Source organism: Crocodylus porosus, unplaced genomic scaffold (assembly GCF_001723895.1).
Source record: "Crocodylus porosus isolate Cpor-Errol unplaced genomic scaffold, CroPor_comp1, whole genome shotgun sequence".
In the NCBI taxonomy this organism is placed as follows: Eukaryota; Metazoa; Chordata; order Crocodylia; family Crocodylidae; genus Crocodylus; species Crocodylus porosus.
In genome coordinates this window covers 38162178-38179690 of record NW_017728886.1, presented here as the reverse complement: position 1 = coordinate 38179690, position 17513 = coordinate 38162178, and the positions used below count along the sequence as shown (strand labels likewise).

Genomic DNA, 17513 nt, shown 5'->3' with positions numbered 1-17513 from the left:
GATGAACTCAGCAATAAAACAGAACACTTACCATTTCCTTTGTACACATGATAAAGCCAAACACCAAACTAATTCATGCCCTTATGTTTTATGTCTGTACACTTTTGTGTTCTCTGAATCTTTATTTTTTTTAAATTTTTCACATGAAAGTTGACTCTAATGCAGTCTTAGTGCTACCTACTAAGTCCTGTAACTCCAAAAACATGTTTCCACTTTCTTGCTTGGTTACTTCTGCTATAATGAAATTTATTCAAAACTTTAAACTCCCTGCTTCCATTAACAATAAGAAGCTAGTAATATTTGTCAACAACAGATATAGTAAAGTGCTCCTGGACAGAGCTGCATATATAATCTTATCTATTTAAAAAGAGGAATGTATGGATATATTCTTTGAGACCCTTCCTTCTACATTCCTCTCTCACAGCAGAGACAACACTTCAGATAATACCTGGCAGTTTTCTGAAAACAGTGTGTGAATTTCACAAGACATTTACTGAAAGCTTTAACGCAGAGGTGTCAAATATACAGCACCGAAGCTGGATTCAGCCCATGGAGCTGTATGATCTGGTCTCTGGACTGGCCCCATGTGCTGCATGGGGCGTGTACCAGCCCTGGCCCTGTGGGCTGGACCTGGCATTGTGCATGCTACATGCAGCACAGCAGGTTAGTCCAGGGCATGTATTGCATGCGGTACCTGCACTGGATAAGCTCTGTGCTGGCTTTGGGGTCAGCCTTCTGTGTGCAGTGTCAGGTCCAGCCTGTGTGCAGAGTGAGAGCTGGAGTGGAGTCAATGTGTGCTGTGTGTGGCACATAGGCTGGACCTAGTGCAGAAGGCACTGCACACGGTACAGGGGTCAGTCCTAATCTGGCATGGAGACCAGTCCAGTGACTCCAAGTTTGACACTCCTGCTTTAACAGATTCACTGGAAAACCAAAGAGAAGACTAGCCAAAATATGTATTAAGGCAGCCATTGTCAACCAGGGGTACATGTATCCCTGGGGGTACTTTGAAAGGTCCCAGGGGGTACGTGGGAGTGGGTGGGGATGGAGTGCCGCCACCCCGCACCACTGCCTCACAGGAGTAGAGCCGGGGTGGGGCGACACTGAGCTGCCACCACTCTGCCGCCATGATCCTGTTCACTGTCCGCGCGCTCACCATCCCCCACCACTTGGCATCTGGCTGCTCACCACCCCTGCCCCCCCCTTGGCATCTGGCTGCTTGCCACCCCCCCCACGGGAACACTTATTAAAAAGGGGGCTGCCAGGAGTACACTTATTTAAAAAAGAGTTGGGAAAAAAGGTATTAAGGAAACACGGTATTAAGGAAAACTGTATTCATGGAGAGAAACGTTTAACCTCAAGATTCAGAGGAAGAAAAGAAGCAGCAAGTGGATTTTCCTATGATACTTGTTTTCTGAAAATAATGCAATATAGCAGGAAAAATAAAGCAATTCCACGTGACCAGCTTTTCCAAGCTATTATAGGACATCATACTTGTGCTCCTGACAGCACAACTTTTCATGTTTCTCAGCTTTGTTATATGACAAGGGTGTCAAAGATACAACCCACACACCAGATCCAGCCTGTGATCCATCCTATCCAGCATACCAGTAGCTGTCTCCTGCAGTCAACTGGAAATTGGGTGGCGGGCTAGGGACAGTACCTGCTACAGAATTTGGGGCCCCCAGACCCTGACGAACACAGCCATGGAAGGCAGACAAATGAGGGCTGTGCAGAAACAGGTCATCCTTGCTTTGCATGTGCTGGACCCCCCACTGCTGAGCCCTGAACCCTCGCTACTGCCACCAAACCCCGCACCACTGTCACAAGTCCTGTGGATCCAGCAAGGGAGGAGACCCACTGTCTGGATCTTGCCAGAGGTCTGGGGTGATGTTTGATACCCCTGTTATACAGGATTATTTCTCACACACACTAATAGGAGTTTTTTCAAAGTGTAAGAGCCACATATCCCCTTTCTCTCCTTTGTCTGCCTCTTCTAACTGTCTGAACGACCCCTAATCTATTGCAACTGAGGGTCAAACAACAGAAAGATGTAGTTAAAAAAAGAAAAACAAAGCAAACCAACCAAAAAACCAAATGAAGGAGCTGCAACAGCAACGGAGATCGATATCATTTTTCATCATAATTTTAAAGGCTCATTTCTTCACTAACCCTGAAAGACTGGAATTGAATTCTTGCAATCCTTCCCACTGAATACACATGTGCATGCAAAACAATTCATTATGGAAGCACTGTTAAAAAACAGGCCTCCTGGCACCGTTTTCATTTTAGAAAATATGCTGAAACATACAAAAGTAAAAAGTATATAGAAAAGTTGATACATCGTTCCTCTAAGAATCTATTTTCCCTAAAAACTGCAACAGACTAGTGGCCATTCAAACAATTAAAATATAAAATCATTCATTTCAGGAAAATGCAATAAAAGATTCATATGATTATTCAATAAAAATCAGACTACCGATTTAACAGTACATATAAGCATAGGCTTCGTTTTTTACACACCCCACAGTCCCATGTTACAGTATTTACTTCAATGAGAGAAGTTCATGTTTAAATATGTACTTTTACATTTACTGAATATGCATGTCATATATGGAATTAGAGATAATATGTACAATACTGAGGTTATCATACATAACAGTATATCTTAAGATTTCTTCTCTGTCAACAAACTCAGTTATTCAATAATATTTTGTACCTTGATTTGACGATCATTTTTTTTCCCCCAGAATGAGTCATGCCAAAGGAAACATTTGATTGTACATACTTCACTATCATTCATTTTGTTATTCTAATACAGTGTTGTCACAGTCATGCTAATATAGTCTATGCAGTCATCTCAAGTTAATCAGGTTGAATTAATGATGGTTCACAAACAAAACTAAACATCATCATGCTATGAAAACCGAGTTTGCTTTCATTTACTCTACCACTTTGCTAAATATCAATTCAGACCCCCAAACTCTTAAATTGTTTTGAACTTCCTCTTCATTTTGGTTTATGTTTTTATGACAGCAGAACTGCTCATGGGTATCATGACTATGCTCATGGTACTACTTTGTTCTGAAGTTTCAAACTGCCTTCTAACTTGTAACTGAGAAAACATTTTCTCCCGTTAGGTCAGGTAAGACGACCATTAGGCACACGTGGTATGTTAGCAGATAATATGCTGGGAAAAGAGATGGAACCTACTGATATGATTTTGGGTATTGTCTCTGTCCCTGTGAAAGCAAAGAAAAAAAACAGTCAACTTACTCATCCCATTGTTTATTGTGCTTTCTATAGAGTAGGGTATCCAAGGCAACAGCATTGACATCCAAAGCTCCAGGGGAAGGCCACTGATTGGTGAGATGGGTAGTTAACTCTTGTCTTGATCTTAAATCATTATTCTTTAGCACAGTCCTGAGGACATAAAGACAGTGAATTTCATTCCATTAAACCTAATGTTTTAAGTTACATTAAGGGAGTGTGAAACAAAGAATCCTTTCCAAATTGATGTTGCCTTTTGACTACAACTAGTAAAAGGCATTTTTCATAAGATAGTTCTTTTTTTCCTAGAGGAAACAATTGAGAAATCAATGTGTAGGATTAAAAAAAGAAAAAAACCCTAAACCTTAAAAGCAGACCCACTACTCTGCAGGACAGATTAAATGAGAAATTGCATGAATAGTATCTTCATTTCAAAACGATTCAACTTACGGAGTTTTTTTTTTTTTAAAGTGTTCAAAAGAGAAATCTAGTAAAAAATGTTTCTAGGACTAAACTGATTATGTGAATTTAGTTCTAGATGGTGTATATGTTCCATTTCAGTCCAGAAGGATGATAAAACCTTGGTTGTAAATACCTAACAATTACTAGAAATTTGAATTTCTAAACGATTCAAACACTTTAGAAGTCTGAGAAGCTAACCTCTCCATCCCAGTCAAGTAAGAAAGAGATGATGAAATGGAGGAACTAAGATGTTAAGACATTTGCCCAAAAGTCACACAAGAAATATGACAGAGGCAGGAACATGTCTTCAAATTGCTTCATTGTCTTCAATTAAACACTACCTTTTTTCCAAACTGTACAATGGAAACAATAGCTCACTTTTAACAATTCAGCAATGTATGTTTATATAATGAAACTAACATTTCATTATTACTTTATCCAGAAAAACCTCACATTAAGTAAGTGTTGCATGTTCAATAAAGAGAACTTTTACATATTTTTTCTATGTCTGCAGTCATGTAATAGGTTACTAAATACAAAAAATAAACCCCACAGCCATCACACAGGAGCCGACTGAAATAATCAAACAATTATAGCCTATTCGTGACAAGCATCAAAGCTTGAGAAAAATTTCCCCAGATCCTCTGCTCCTGGCTTACAAACAATCCCCTAACCTTGCCTAACTCATTATCAGAAGCAAACTCCCCACTGTTCAACAGACATCAAATAGGACACAGCTTGCCTTAACAACAGATGCAAAACCTGTCAAAACACCTCCATTGCTACTACAATCAACACCCTTCACAAGGAACCCAGCAGAATTCATGGAGGTAAGCAGTAAGGCTAGGGACAGAAGTTACACATAAAGCGGTTTAAGTAATCAGAAACTGATTTAACATAAACCTGGTTGCATGTAGTATCAGACTTAACTGAGTTGGGTCAAACCAGTGTATGAAACTTCTGTCCCAGACCCCTTCAAGTTAAATCACAGTCCCCCAGCATGCACACCCCTGTGTTTTTGTGCTTTCTGGCCAGGGCAGACTAATTTTTAAGTTAAATAAAAATACCAAACTGCAACATATTCTTCAAAGTAATATAGTATTTATAGAAGAGACTTATAAAAGTGACACCACTAAGAACATGTTCAGTACATAATGCAGAAGTGGAGATAGAATGGTCAGCACAGAAAGAAAAGCGGGGTTAGAGAGAGAGAGAGAGAGAGAGAACGACAAACATTTTCCATTTTCCATAAAACTGGTAATTATATGAATGGACCTAATATAGGATCAGAGGGCAGCAGTGGCTATAACTTTCACGCTCACAGCACAATATTACCAATAGTTTAAATTGACAGATGTTTCCCTAACACCATCCTAAAATACTTTTCCTATAATGAATGAAACTGAATAGTCTTGGCAAACTACTATAACTTAAACTGATTCTTTAGGAGCTTTAAAGTTTAGGTGAAAGTTCATCTGTATAAAATAAGGAATTTTACATTAAAAAGCAGTTGTGACAGGTACTTATACTTTTAGTTTTGATATTTTATCCCAACTCTGTATTTTAAAGCTGTAGTGCAGCCCACTTCAACCATGAATCCAGTAGGGCCCTATAAATCAATTGCAGTTGAAAATACTGAAAATGTTTTGTAAAACAGTGAAGACTGAAAAAAGGAGGGAGAGAAAGAAACATGCTTGAAATACATCTTAAGGAGAATTGCTACTCCAGTGCTAGTGGATATTAAGCATGGTACACCAGCAGACTATATGCTGTGGCTTGTCAAAAAACAAGATGTCAGTAATCAAGGTGTTGAAACGCATTGCAGAGGGTTTTTTTGTTTTGTTTTGATGTCTTTAAAAAAATGAAACATCTAGATGTGCTACAATGTCCTTGTTTAACTGATGACGCCATTCATTTCTCATGGTACACGTATGCAAGAAAAAAGTGCAAGTGTGTAAAATATGGAGTACCCACAGATGCAAGCACAAAACCAAAATTCATGTATTTAGGATTTTAAAAGTTTTCAACCATCTATTACAGATACTAGACATTTTTAGTATCTCTTATCCAAAAATGACTCGTGCATACGTACTTCATTTTAACACCTATCAAAGGTGTAAAAATCGGAATAATTTCAAAATGCCATTGCATTTAATAACTTGTTTAGGAGAATACAGAGCAAAAAAGATCAGAACTAGCTCTATAATAATAAAGTGTATGATTTAGATAGATATAAAGGAACTCACTTGTATTAGAACAAGCTTCTTTTCTATGCATCAGAATATACTAATTTTCAGTACAGAATAATAGAAAATTAGGGTTGGACGGGAACCCAGGAGGTCATCTAGTCCAACCCCCTGCTCAAAGCAGGACCATCCCCAACTAGATCATCCCAGCCAGTGCTTTGTTGAGCTGGCCCGGTGGTAAATTTTTTCCTAATATCAAACCTAAACTTCCCTTGCTGCAACTTGAGACCACTGGCTCCTTGTTCTGACATCTGGCACCAATGAGAACAAACTAGCTCCATCCTCTTTGGAACCACCCTTCAGGAAGTAGTTATTACCTTTAAAAAGGGTATCTTGAAACAAACCACCGCCAATTGCAGAAGAAATAATGCACATTCTAAATCAGTACTAATACTCTCCCAATTGTTGTTAAGCATCTGCCTCAACTAGACATGTCTGCTCCATCAGTGAAATTGCTAGGCACTTAAGTGTACCTATTCAAAAGAGTATAACAATAGCCATTATTATCAGAATCAAGTTTAAAAAGCTATCCATAGCAACAGTGCTCAGATTTTTCGATCCTTAACTTGTTCATTTTTTTAAAAAAAGGATTATAGAGCCTTCTGGCAAACATGCTGCTGACTGTTAGGGCTTTAAATGTTCTCAGAAACAAGACAGGTCTATATAATAAGCTCTTTACATGAGTATTCATGAGCTGTTTAACTCATTATTGATTAATCCTCCTGCACTTTCAGCTAGCTGAACAAAATATGCACAGCAAACAGCAGAAATATATGGGCAGTGTATACCTAGCAAATGCTGAGACAGAAAAAACATTTTCATCAACATTGTGGCTGCAAATTTGACACTCAGTACAGAGCAATCAAGATAGCTGCAGTCTGTTTTTGTACAACTTTTTTTAAACAATAGCCTTTCAAGTTTTATCATTCACAATCCATATTTAATTTAAACATAATAGCACAATTTGATTAACTATAATAGTATAAGGATAATTTATTGATCAAAATAATTTACTCAAAGCAAAACATGAAAATTTATATTCTACTAATGTCTAATTACTTTAATGTTCTTACTATAATTAGGTGTGAAAACAGTATGTGCCACATTCACTTAAAAGAAGGAAAAGAAATATTAAAATTAAGAAGTGCTAATGATGCTAATGATTTTTAGCAGAGTAACACTTATAAATTGCCCTTTTTTGCATCAGATTTATCTACCCCTTTCCTTGCATGTATACTTCTTAATCCACCTGTTATGAAATATCTGATTATATGCAAGAAAGTATGGAAATATTTGCACTGAGTGGCTACTACACACACAAAGAAAACAGGTAACAAGTTGATTCATACTGTTATATAACATTGTGAATCATGACTCTGGGCCCTGGAAGACAGTGGGTGTGGCTGCAATCTACCAGCCCTGGTGGGGCACAGAGTACCCCCATGGCCTGGAGACTGCAGCTACTGCAGTCTCAGAGTCACAGGGGTGCATGATATGCAACTACTGTGATTTCCCAGCTGGGGGTCGGGGGTGAAGGTGTTCTACAGCTGGGAGATTTCAGCAGCTGCATTTCCCAGCTCTGGGGGTGCACAGAGCACACCCACGGCTGGAAGACCCTCAGCTGAGGTCTAGTCCCAGGAGATTGCTTCTTGCTGCTTCCTGATCCTGGGTTCCCCCCCTGCACTGGCAATAAGGTGAGATGGGATTTAACGTGCAAGCACAGAATCATAGAAAATTACGGCTGGAAGGGACCTCAGATGGTCATCTAGTTCAACTACCTGCTTGAAGTTGAACCATCCCCAACTAGATAATTCGTGCCAGAACTGGATCATTCCCATGATTATGCCTCCTGGCCTGCATGTATGGCATGGCAGGGGGCATGATTGTGTGGACTGCATATTGAATCCCATCACACCTTTTTCCTGCATGCAGAGGGGACCTAAAAAAAATAGTAATTTCTTACCTGCAAATTTAATTTCTCCAGATCCAGAAAGTGCCAGTGCAGATGGCTATTTGCTCTCCTACCAGCAGATGGAGACAGGAAATAAACCAAACTGAGATGCTAAGCCCCTAAAAAAGGGAATTGCACAAGAGGAATTCTCCAGTTCAAGAACCACCTGAGCAATAACAAAATAAAAGTAAAAATAAAACCTCAAAAATAAATCCACTTGAATAAGAACATGGTTTAAAAATAACAACTGAAAAAATCCTTTACCTAAGGCAAGCATACACTATGCAAAATCCAAGTACATGAGCATAAATAAAAATTTGTAAAATCTCTGTAAAATAAAAAGGGTTTCCAAATTTTTACTCCTGTGGCAAATATATAATGGGATCTCTGGACTGGTATTTACTGGACTTTGGTAAGTTAGGTTAGCAATTATGAAAGTCTGATGGACCAGTACAGCACTTTCCTTGATTACATACCCTGTGCATAGACATAATACTTCCAAAATTCTGTGCCTTGGGAGTTTCTTCCTAATGAAAGGTTTAATACAGTGATTCTCACCCTTATTGGATTTGAGGCACCCCTCCATAACTTCTGTGAATTGAGAGGCACTTGATTAAAAAAAAATAATTTATATTATTACAGTGTTTACCTCCTTGCAGAAGGGCCAGGTAGAGGGGTTGGAGAATCCACTAAACAGGGACCAGCCTGTGCCTGCGCTTATTGGTATATCTCGTCATACCAAGCTCATCTTCTTACACCCTCCAAAGGATCAGATGGTACCCTGGTTGAGAATCACTGGTCTAATACTAGCCTCTATAGTGAAGAGACAGGCATTTCCTGGCACCTCATACTTTTTAAAATAGATTTGACCAGTAAAGTTATCTCCATGCATAGCTGCACCACTGGGTGAGTAGAAACATTAGATTTCAACCAGTAGAATTGCTGTTCCACAGGGTTGTCGTCTCACACCCCCACTCCCCACCCCCGGGGCCAAGGTGTGGAGATCAACCCTGTGATGATCCTCTGACCCTGGGGGTTTCATAAAAGCTGCAGTAAATCCAGGAGGAAAACAGCTACAAGATTTACCATCTTATCCAAGGCAAACCAAATCTATTTTTCTACAGTATAGGTGTTATTGCCGCTTTAACTACAACATCAGTACTGAAGTGCTACGGACCCCCGATCTGCAGCTCTACCAGCAAAGGAGTTTTTCTCTTGCCAGAGCTCCACTTGGTTTCCCAAACAGAAGCTTTACTGACAAAAAAGCTATCTTCTCCTGGTAGAGTTGCACAGGAGTTTTGCTAGCAGGACTTGGCACTGGGATTTCTCTCACACTGCAGTCAATCTTGCTTTGTTGACACCACTCTGAAGGGTAGACAACTGCTCAGAAATTGCCAGAGGTGTTGAGAACCAGGTTGGAGCCCTAATGCAAGAGACTGACATTTCAGGGTATTTTTATAGCATGACTGCTTTCTAAAAGATGAAGACCTACTGACAGCCATTCAGATTGAATAACTTGAACACCCACATAGATTTAGTAATGACCAGACAATTATTAAAAGTACATGACAAATATTTATATGTGTTGCTTATTTTAGATACCTGCACTTCTTGATTACAATAAAATACTTTGTCTTTAATCTTGTCCAGTCATCTTTATGGAATACTATGTGATATTAAAAAGTTCATTCTCACATATGTAACTATATCACCTCTTTTCTCAGTTCAACTTTAAAATCATAATGTTTGTTACTTTTAAACCAACATTAAATCACCCATTAAAAAGCTCCTTTGGAAATAAAAGCTTAGATCAAGTTCTACTTCAGCAAAAGTAAATGAACATCAAATCATATTTCTGAAACAAATATAATCACAAAGATGCAAAACGTTTTAGATCTTCATGTAGAATTCCAAACCTATTTTAATAAAAACATGAAAGCTATGTACCAAATTTCCTTCACAGTGAGAAATTATGTATTTGAGATATCGTTCTTAAAATGCTGAGTTTTTCCTCTGCTGCTTCCTCTTCCCATTGCTTGCTCAAAATCATTAAAAAAAAAAAAGCATAATAGTCCAAGATACTGCTATTCATATTCAAAATAGGAAACTGATATTGTCTGAAGATCACTGTGTAATGCATTCAAAGAACCTCATATTAATTCTAATGCATCTAAGTTAGCACCAATAAGTTGAACAAGGATACTTTGGTCCCTGCAGATGTTACACTTAAGACCAGTTAATCAGGTCTTACGTAGCAACCCACCTACATGTTAATGCAATTAATGTTGTGAAAAAACAAGAAATGAGCCACAGTTATTCCACAAAAAATGTGTGGTAACGTTGTGGCTGGTTCCCATCAAACTTAAGCCACATGTGTGGCCAGGCTGCTTGGGCTCCCAGCCTACAGAGTGCATCAGAGCCTTTGATTCCACTGCATCCCCTGGCCGGGAGCAGCAGCTCCGTGCTCCTAGGCCAGAGGTGGGGAAAATACAGTCTGCGGGCTGGATCTGCCCTGCCAGGCACTTTCATCCAGCCCACACAGCCCCTTCAAAATGCAGGTAATAGCAAGGGGAAGGGGTGCCTGGGCCAGCTTCTGCCTTGCTGCATGGGACTGGAGAGGATCCTGCCATGCAGGTAAGGGAAAGCAGCGGCTAGGCAGGCTTTGGCCGTGCTGTGCTCCTTGGGCCGAGCTGGCACCGGGGAGAGCAAGCAGTGGTTGGGGCAGCTTTGCCACGTGCTGCTTTGTGGCGTGCTGCTGGGCTGGCTTTGCCATGTGCCACTTGAACCGGGCCGGGCCGGCACCAGGGAGGGAAAGCCACGGCTGGGCTGGCTTTGGCTGGGGTGGCACTGGCAGGGAGAGGTGACAGCTGAGCTGGCAGAGCCATGTGCTGCTGGGCCAGCTTCATCATGTGCCACTGGGGACCAGCCTGGCCCAGCTTGAGTGTCACACAGCTCAGCCACCCCTTTCCCTTCCCCTGTGCTGGCCCGGCCCGGCCAGCTCAGCACTGGGGAAGGAAAGCCATGGCTGGGCTGGTTTCGGCCATGTACCATTTGGGATGGGATGGGCCCAGTCTGGTCAGCACCGACAAGAAGCGGCAGCCAAGCTGTGTGCTGCTCAGGACTGGCCAGTGCAGGTAAGGGGAAGCTGCGGTTTTGCCATGTGCTGGTCAGGCCAGGCCAGGCCAGCACCGGAGAGGAAAAGCCATGGCTAGGCAGCTGCGTCAGCACCGGGGAAGGAAAGCCATGGCTGAGCCAGTCCCAAGAGGCATACAGCTCAGTCACCGCTTCTCCTTGCTGGTGCCACCCCAGCCAGGCCCATCCTGTCCCAAGCTGCACGTGGTGAAGCTGGCCCAGCCGCTGCTTCCCCCTGTGCCACTCAAGATGGGATGGGCCCAGCTGGGTCAACACGGGTGAGGAGAAACAGCAGCTGAGCCATATGACATTTCACTGCGTACTGCTGGGCCGGCTTGGCTGCATGCTGCTCAGGACCGGCTGAGCCAGGCCAGCGCGCATAAGGGAAGGCAAAGCTGAGCCACATGCTACTCCAGCTGGGCTCGGTTGGTCTTGAGTGACACATGGCTCAGCCACCATTTCTCACCTGTGCTGACCCAGCCAGGCCTGTCCTGTATTGTCCTGAGTGGCACGTGGAGAAGACGCGGCTGGGCTGGGCTGGCTGTGTGCTGCCTGGGACAGGATGGGCCTGGTCGGGTCATCACCAGCGAAAAGTGGTGGCTGAGCCATATGCCACTTGGGACCAGTTGGGACAGGCTGATGGAGGTAAGGGGAAGCCACAGCTTTGCCATGTGCCACTCAGGCTTGGGCCAGGCCAGCAACAATGAGGGAAAGCCGCAGTTGGGCTGGCTGAGCTGCAGGCCACTTGGGACCAGATGGGCCTGGCTGGGCTGGCTCCAGGGTGGGAAAGCCACAGCTGAGCCATCTGCGGCTCATGGTGGGCTGGCACAGTTAAAGGAAAGCCAGGGCCGGGCTGCCTTTGGTCGTGTGCCACTTGGGACAGGCTAGGCTGGCACCAGGGAGGGAAAGCCATGGCTGAGCCGCATGCCACTTGGAACGGGATGGGCTCTGCAGCACTGGACAGGCCAAGCCAGCACTGGTGAGGGGAACCTAGGCCAGTGCTGACTTCTGCTGTGCCGTGTGGGGTGGGCTGGGATGGGCCAGGTCATGTCGGCAGAGATCAGGGGAAGGGGGGGAATTAGCCAGCTTTTGCCACAGTATGAGACCGGATGGGATGGGATGGGATGGGATGGGTCCTGCTGCATGAGACAGGTCTGGTGTCCAGTGCTGGTGAGGGGAAGGGAGGATGGGTTAGCTTCTGCTGGCCTGTATGGGAGGGGCTGAGCCAGGTCCTCCAAACAAGTGAGGAAGGGCAGGCTGGGCTGGCTTCTGCTGTGCCCTGGGGTCCCACAAAACACTGTGATGCTGGGAGAGGATGGGCCTGACCATGAGGTCCCAACACTGAAGCCAGGAACCAGATGCTGCCAGACTGACTCTGGCTGGCTCCGGCTGGCTCCTTGCCCCATGTGCAGGCCCAGCCCTGCAGCTGGCAACTGCTTGCTGCAGCCAGAACAGGACAGGCGCGGCTAGCTCCCTGCTGTGCTGTGCAGGTCTGGGCCTTGCAGTCAGGAACTGGTTGCCATTGGAGCCATGGGCAACCTGGGCTGGGCCGGGCCATGGTAGGCACATAGGCCCAGTGCTCCTTCTGCAGTTACTGGCCCACCTACCAAGTTCCCCCAATCACCTGGGCGACTGTTATAACAAGGACATCTATGTGACTGGCAAGGGCAGAGGCCAGGGCAAGGGCAGAGGCCAGGGCAAGGGCAAGGCAATACCCTGAGACATGTTATGGTTAAGTGACAAACTTAGAAAGATGTAAATGGATTTTTTTTAATGATATTTACATTGCTAATCTCACCACTCCACAGAAGAATAATTTGGATATGAGCACACCAGAGAAGAGGAAGGAAGAAGCTGAATGCCAAATATTCAACAAAAAACAGACCTCTAAATATTTTTTTTACCCAACTAGGTGGAAAAGCTGCTTGCTTAATTTCCAAAGAAATTGTGACTGTATTCAAAGAAAACAATTTGAATCGACATTTTGTGACCAGGCATGCATTCAAATATGAAAAATATTCAGCCTAAGAAAAAAAGCAAAGAAAGCGGAGGAGGTAGTTGCTGCAATGCAGAAAGAGCAATTTTTTTTCACAAAAGCATTGGCAGCACAGGATGGAATTATGAGAACGGGTTAAGAGACTGCATACAATTGGCAAGAAGAGCAAACCATTCTTTGATGAAGAATTTGTAAAGGAATGTGTATTCAAGTTTGCTGCACATTTGTGCCCAGACAAGAAAAAGCAGTTTGAGAATGTTAGCATGCCAAAGCAGACTATTATGACATATACTGAAGATATCTCTGAGAACCTGCACCAGCAGCTGAACAGATAAATGATTTCTCATATTTTGCATTGGCATTCAGTGACAGCTGTGATGTCAAAGACACAGCCCAGTTGTTAATTTTCATTCAAGAAATCACTGAAAATTCTAAGCTCTCAGAACAACTGGCATTGATGCAGTCAATAAAAGACTCAACAACTGGAAAAGATTTATTGGATGCAGTAAATCAGTGTGTCAGAACTGGAAACAGACTGGGGGAAAAAAATGGTGCATGAGAGACCACCAACAGAAGCCCAAACTTGACAGGGAAACACGTTGGTTTGCTCAAAAGAATTCAAGACCAAGTCAAAAAAACAAATCCAGAACAGAAAATTATTTTTTTACATTATATTATTCATCAAGAGGTCCTCTGTAAAAATTCTAAAACTAAGCACTGTCGTGGATACAGTTACAAAACTAGTCAACTACACTCGAGCAAGAGGATTAAACCACTGGAAATTTGTAACTCTGCTTGAGGAGTCTGAAGCTGAGCACAGATGTTCTCTATCATACCAATGTAAGATGACTTAATTTGAGTAACATTTTGAAAAGTGTGGGGGAAATGAGAGCTGAGATTGGTGTATTTTTTTAACATGAAAGGAAAAGATTTGGATTTCCCACAGCTGAATGATGCAGATTGGCTCTCTGATTTTGCATTTGCTGTTGATATCATGGGCTACATGAATTATCTGAATTCACAACTGCTTATTGTTCATGAATTGCATTCCAGTGTGAAATCATTTCCCCCATCAGACAGAAAACAAAGATTTCGGCCATTTTCCTATACTGCAGCAGGTTTCCTATACTGCAGCAGACTGTTTCTGATCCAAACCTAAAAAAAATACACGTCATTACAAGTGGACTTGCATGATGAATTTTCTCGCCGATTCAAAGATTTTTAAATGATAGAAAAAGACTGGTCTTTGGTCTCCTCACCTTTCACATTTAATGTTGAAAGCGTTCCATGTGACCTCCAACTTGAGCTTATTGACCTGCAGTGTGATGCACTGCTTGCAGAACAATTCAGATAAGTGCCACTTCCTAGCTTTTATGCCTCTCTCAATTAAAAGAAGTTTCCAAAGGCTCACGCCTGGAAGATACTTGTACTGTTTGCATCCACATATGTATGTGAGCAGACATTTTCTGTAATGCAAGTCAACAAATCAAACCTTAGATCTTGGATGAGCAATGAACTTACAGCAGTGCACTGCAACAGAGATGATGCCTGGTTTTGATTTTCTGGTTAATGTACATGAGAGGCTTCATTCTTCACATTGAGTTCCTGTGTTTGTCTTTAAGTTAATCATCTTAGTTAAGTTAATCACTACCCAAATTATTTTGAATAACATTAAAATCTGTTATAGTAGATGTTTGATTTTTAGTATATGATACTTTAGCTACACTTTGGTAAAATGATTTGTTCTGAAATATTGCATGTGTGCTGTTCTTGACTCAATTGTTTTGGTTTCGTTCTGGGGGAGGTCTGATGCCCCTGAAACCCTACCGATGGGGCAGGACGTTAGAGGGGTCATAGCCCCTTACCTGATAAGCTGTGCCTGTGCCTCATGGCCTAGAGGACAGAACTCTTGGAGTCCCAGGAGCAGGCCATGCACCCTGAGGGTGGGCCCTGTGAAGAGGTAGTAATTCCCAGTCAAGGTGTGGACCTTCTGATGTCAGGGATCATGTGATGAGGGCAGAGGATTCTGGGACAGATGTGGTGAGCGGCGGGGCAAGGTTTGGTGCTGGGTGGGTCTTATGACAGACCATGAGACAGGGTGTAACTTCCAGTTTCGAGGCCATACCCCATCCCAAAAGGAGTACTTCCCAAAGCAAGGGACTTCTGGTGGCAAAGGTCAGGGTTTAGGGGGGGCAGGACTTCCAGTCCCAAGATGGTGACCGGGGGCAGGGAAACTGTCAAGGGGCAGGACTACCCATGTGTGTCTCGACAGCTCACTAAAACTCATGAAGCAGCCCTCCAGCTGAAGTAATTGCCTGCCCCGTCCTAGGCTTTGTAGCATACTGGTGTCAAGGGCTCCCATATGCCCCAGCAGCTGGGAACAGCAACCTGCATACACTCCCAGCCTCCAGAGCACAGCAAAGCCTTAGAGTCTGCTACACCCCAGAGACTGGGAGCAGTAGCTGATTGAGGCTGTGCAGTATGGTACGAAGCACGACTGCTGGGATCTTGCATCAGATCCCCATTGTGCTTTCACCTGTACATCTGCCAGGGGCCTTAAACTGACTGTTTCATAAACATCTTAGAAGCATTTATATGAGGTACTAAGCAGACTAAAAGACCTGTGCAAAAATCAAAAATTCCTTGCTTCTCCCCAACCTTTACCTGCAATAACCTACCACTCTCCCTTTTAATATACAAAAGTTTGTTACAGTAATGGCTATGATTTAAAAAAATTAAAATCTTCTGTTACTGAACTTGCAACTAGGTAGAATGAATCAATTAATCATATTAAATAGAAATAAAAAAAATCTTCCATCCAAAATTAACAACAGAATGCTGTACTTACTCAAATACAAGATGAGGTTTCCCTCCCAAATCATCATGAAGAAAAAAGACCCTCACTTTACAATCACATACAAGAAAACCTTATTAAATATATTATCTATCAAACTGCTGCTAAAAGCAGCATGTGCTCAGGAATGGAAACCAACCATGAACTATGGAGTTGATTAAAGGCAGCCAACACTCAGCATAACTATAAAACATATAGCTCATATGGGGCAAACATAGTAATCCAAACCTATGACAAGTGCAGCCCATCCAAACAAGATGTATGGTAATAACCATAGCATACAGTCCCTCTCCAACTCTTAAGTCATGGTGACCCACTACACTGAAAACATTTTTACTTCCTCTTCATTCCCACAGCTGAGCTGTACCTTTTCTTTCCCATTTCCAATTCTTCCTGTTGCTTCAGCAGCCTTAAATGTTTAGCAAACACCACACAACAGAGCCTTACACAGTATACCCAGAATCAGTATGCTTTCTGTCATCCCCTCTCTCAGCCTGTTGCATATGACGAATATAGGCCCACCCTCCATGAAGTGGAGCCAGACTAGGCTTGCCTATGCCTTAGCTGTATATACATTTTTGAAGGATCCCCAGACTCAAAGCAAAAACAACCAGTTCCAAACATGAGTGAGGGCTTAGTACATGAAGCCTTTGGGGAAGGGATGGTGGAGTATCTGGAGTACACATACACACATACTGAGTAGTGCTGAGCTGCAGAGTCACCATGGCCTGAAATGTTGTTGATTCTGCTGGGGCCCAGTTCAATGAACTGTATGGTAAATCATGAGCCTTTTGACTTTGGACTCTTATCATGCATCACTTGTACTATATACAAGTAGGTAAAATAGTGCTGCTTAAAAGTGTGTTTATTGAGTACTAGTGTGCTAAAACTTACAGCAGTTTCAAATAAGGTAAAATGCAGCATTCTGGATGAATGGATTAGACCCTAAATCTAAAGGGTACCTGCAGAATTTTGCCTATCTAATGTACTTATTTGAAGGTCAGTACTTTCAAATTTGCCCCTCACTACCATGTGTTCAGGGAGAACAGGGTCTCACATAGGGACAGGAGGATAGGCTGTAGGGAGGAAGAAGGTTGGGAAGGGGCAGAGGGCAAGGTGGCTACCTGACCCCCAGATTTGTCTTCCCCTCTGTAGCAGTGGCAGGCACACAAATTCCAAGTAAATCCCCAATAACTAGATTATGTACCTGGTAAATTATATCAAATTTAAAATTATGCATCTAATTATTGGGGGCTCATTTTATATTCAACTGAATATAGTAATCCATTCATGCATGCATTCAAAGGAGAGACATTCTGTTTGAACTTACTATCAAGAATAATCAAGATAATTTGAAAATTATCAGACATACAAATGACAACGGATTGAGTACTGAAAAGCATAAAGAAAAGCACTTTTCTACAAATATACTGTCATTAAAAATCTATAATACGAAACCTATCTACATTAAGTCTTTGTTTCCTTATATCCATTAAAGTCACCCATACACAAATATACATTAAAAAGTGAAATGGTTAAAATATTAACAGAAGCCTCATTAGATGTACATTAAGGTAGCTAATGAGATTGAAATATTACTGA

At 42.4% G+C, this 17513-nt stretch overlaps 1 protein-coding gene across 5 annotated transcripts in view; it reads right to left on the bottom strand.

The window, feature by feature from the left end:
• Positions 1-17513, bottom strand: part of RUNDC3B (RUN domain containing 3B) — an 87390-nt gene that overhangs the window by 12975 nt on the left and 56902 nt on the right. The window contains exons 9-11 of one of the 5 annotated variants that reach the window (XR_002100627.1): positions 14317-14523; positions 7942-8095; positions 3340-3423 (exon numbers count right to left, since the gene is read on the bottom strand). The exons of 1 other annotated variant lie outside the window; for it this stretch is intronic. Coding sequence is in view for 3 of the 4 variants with exons in the window: in XM_019532776.1 (XP_019388321.1) it covers positions 3277-3423; positions 14317-14523 (354 nt within the window). In the remaining variant the exon portion in view is untranslated. Of the gene's footprint in view, positions 1-3276; positions 3424-7941; positions 8096-14316; positions 14524-17513 lie in introns of those variants that run through there. 3 more of the 5 variants (XM_019532776.1, XM_019532782.1, XM_019532790.1) reach the window with 3 other exon arrangements.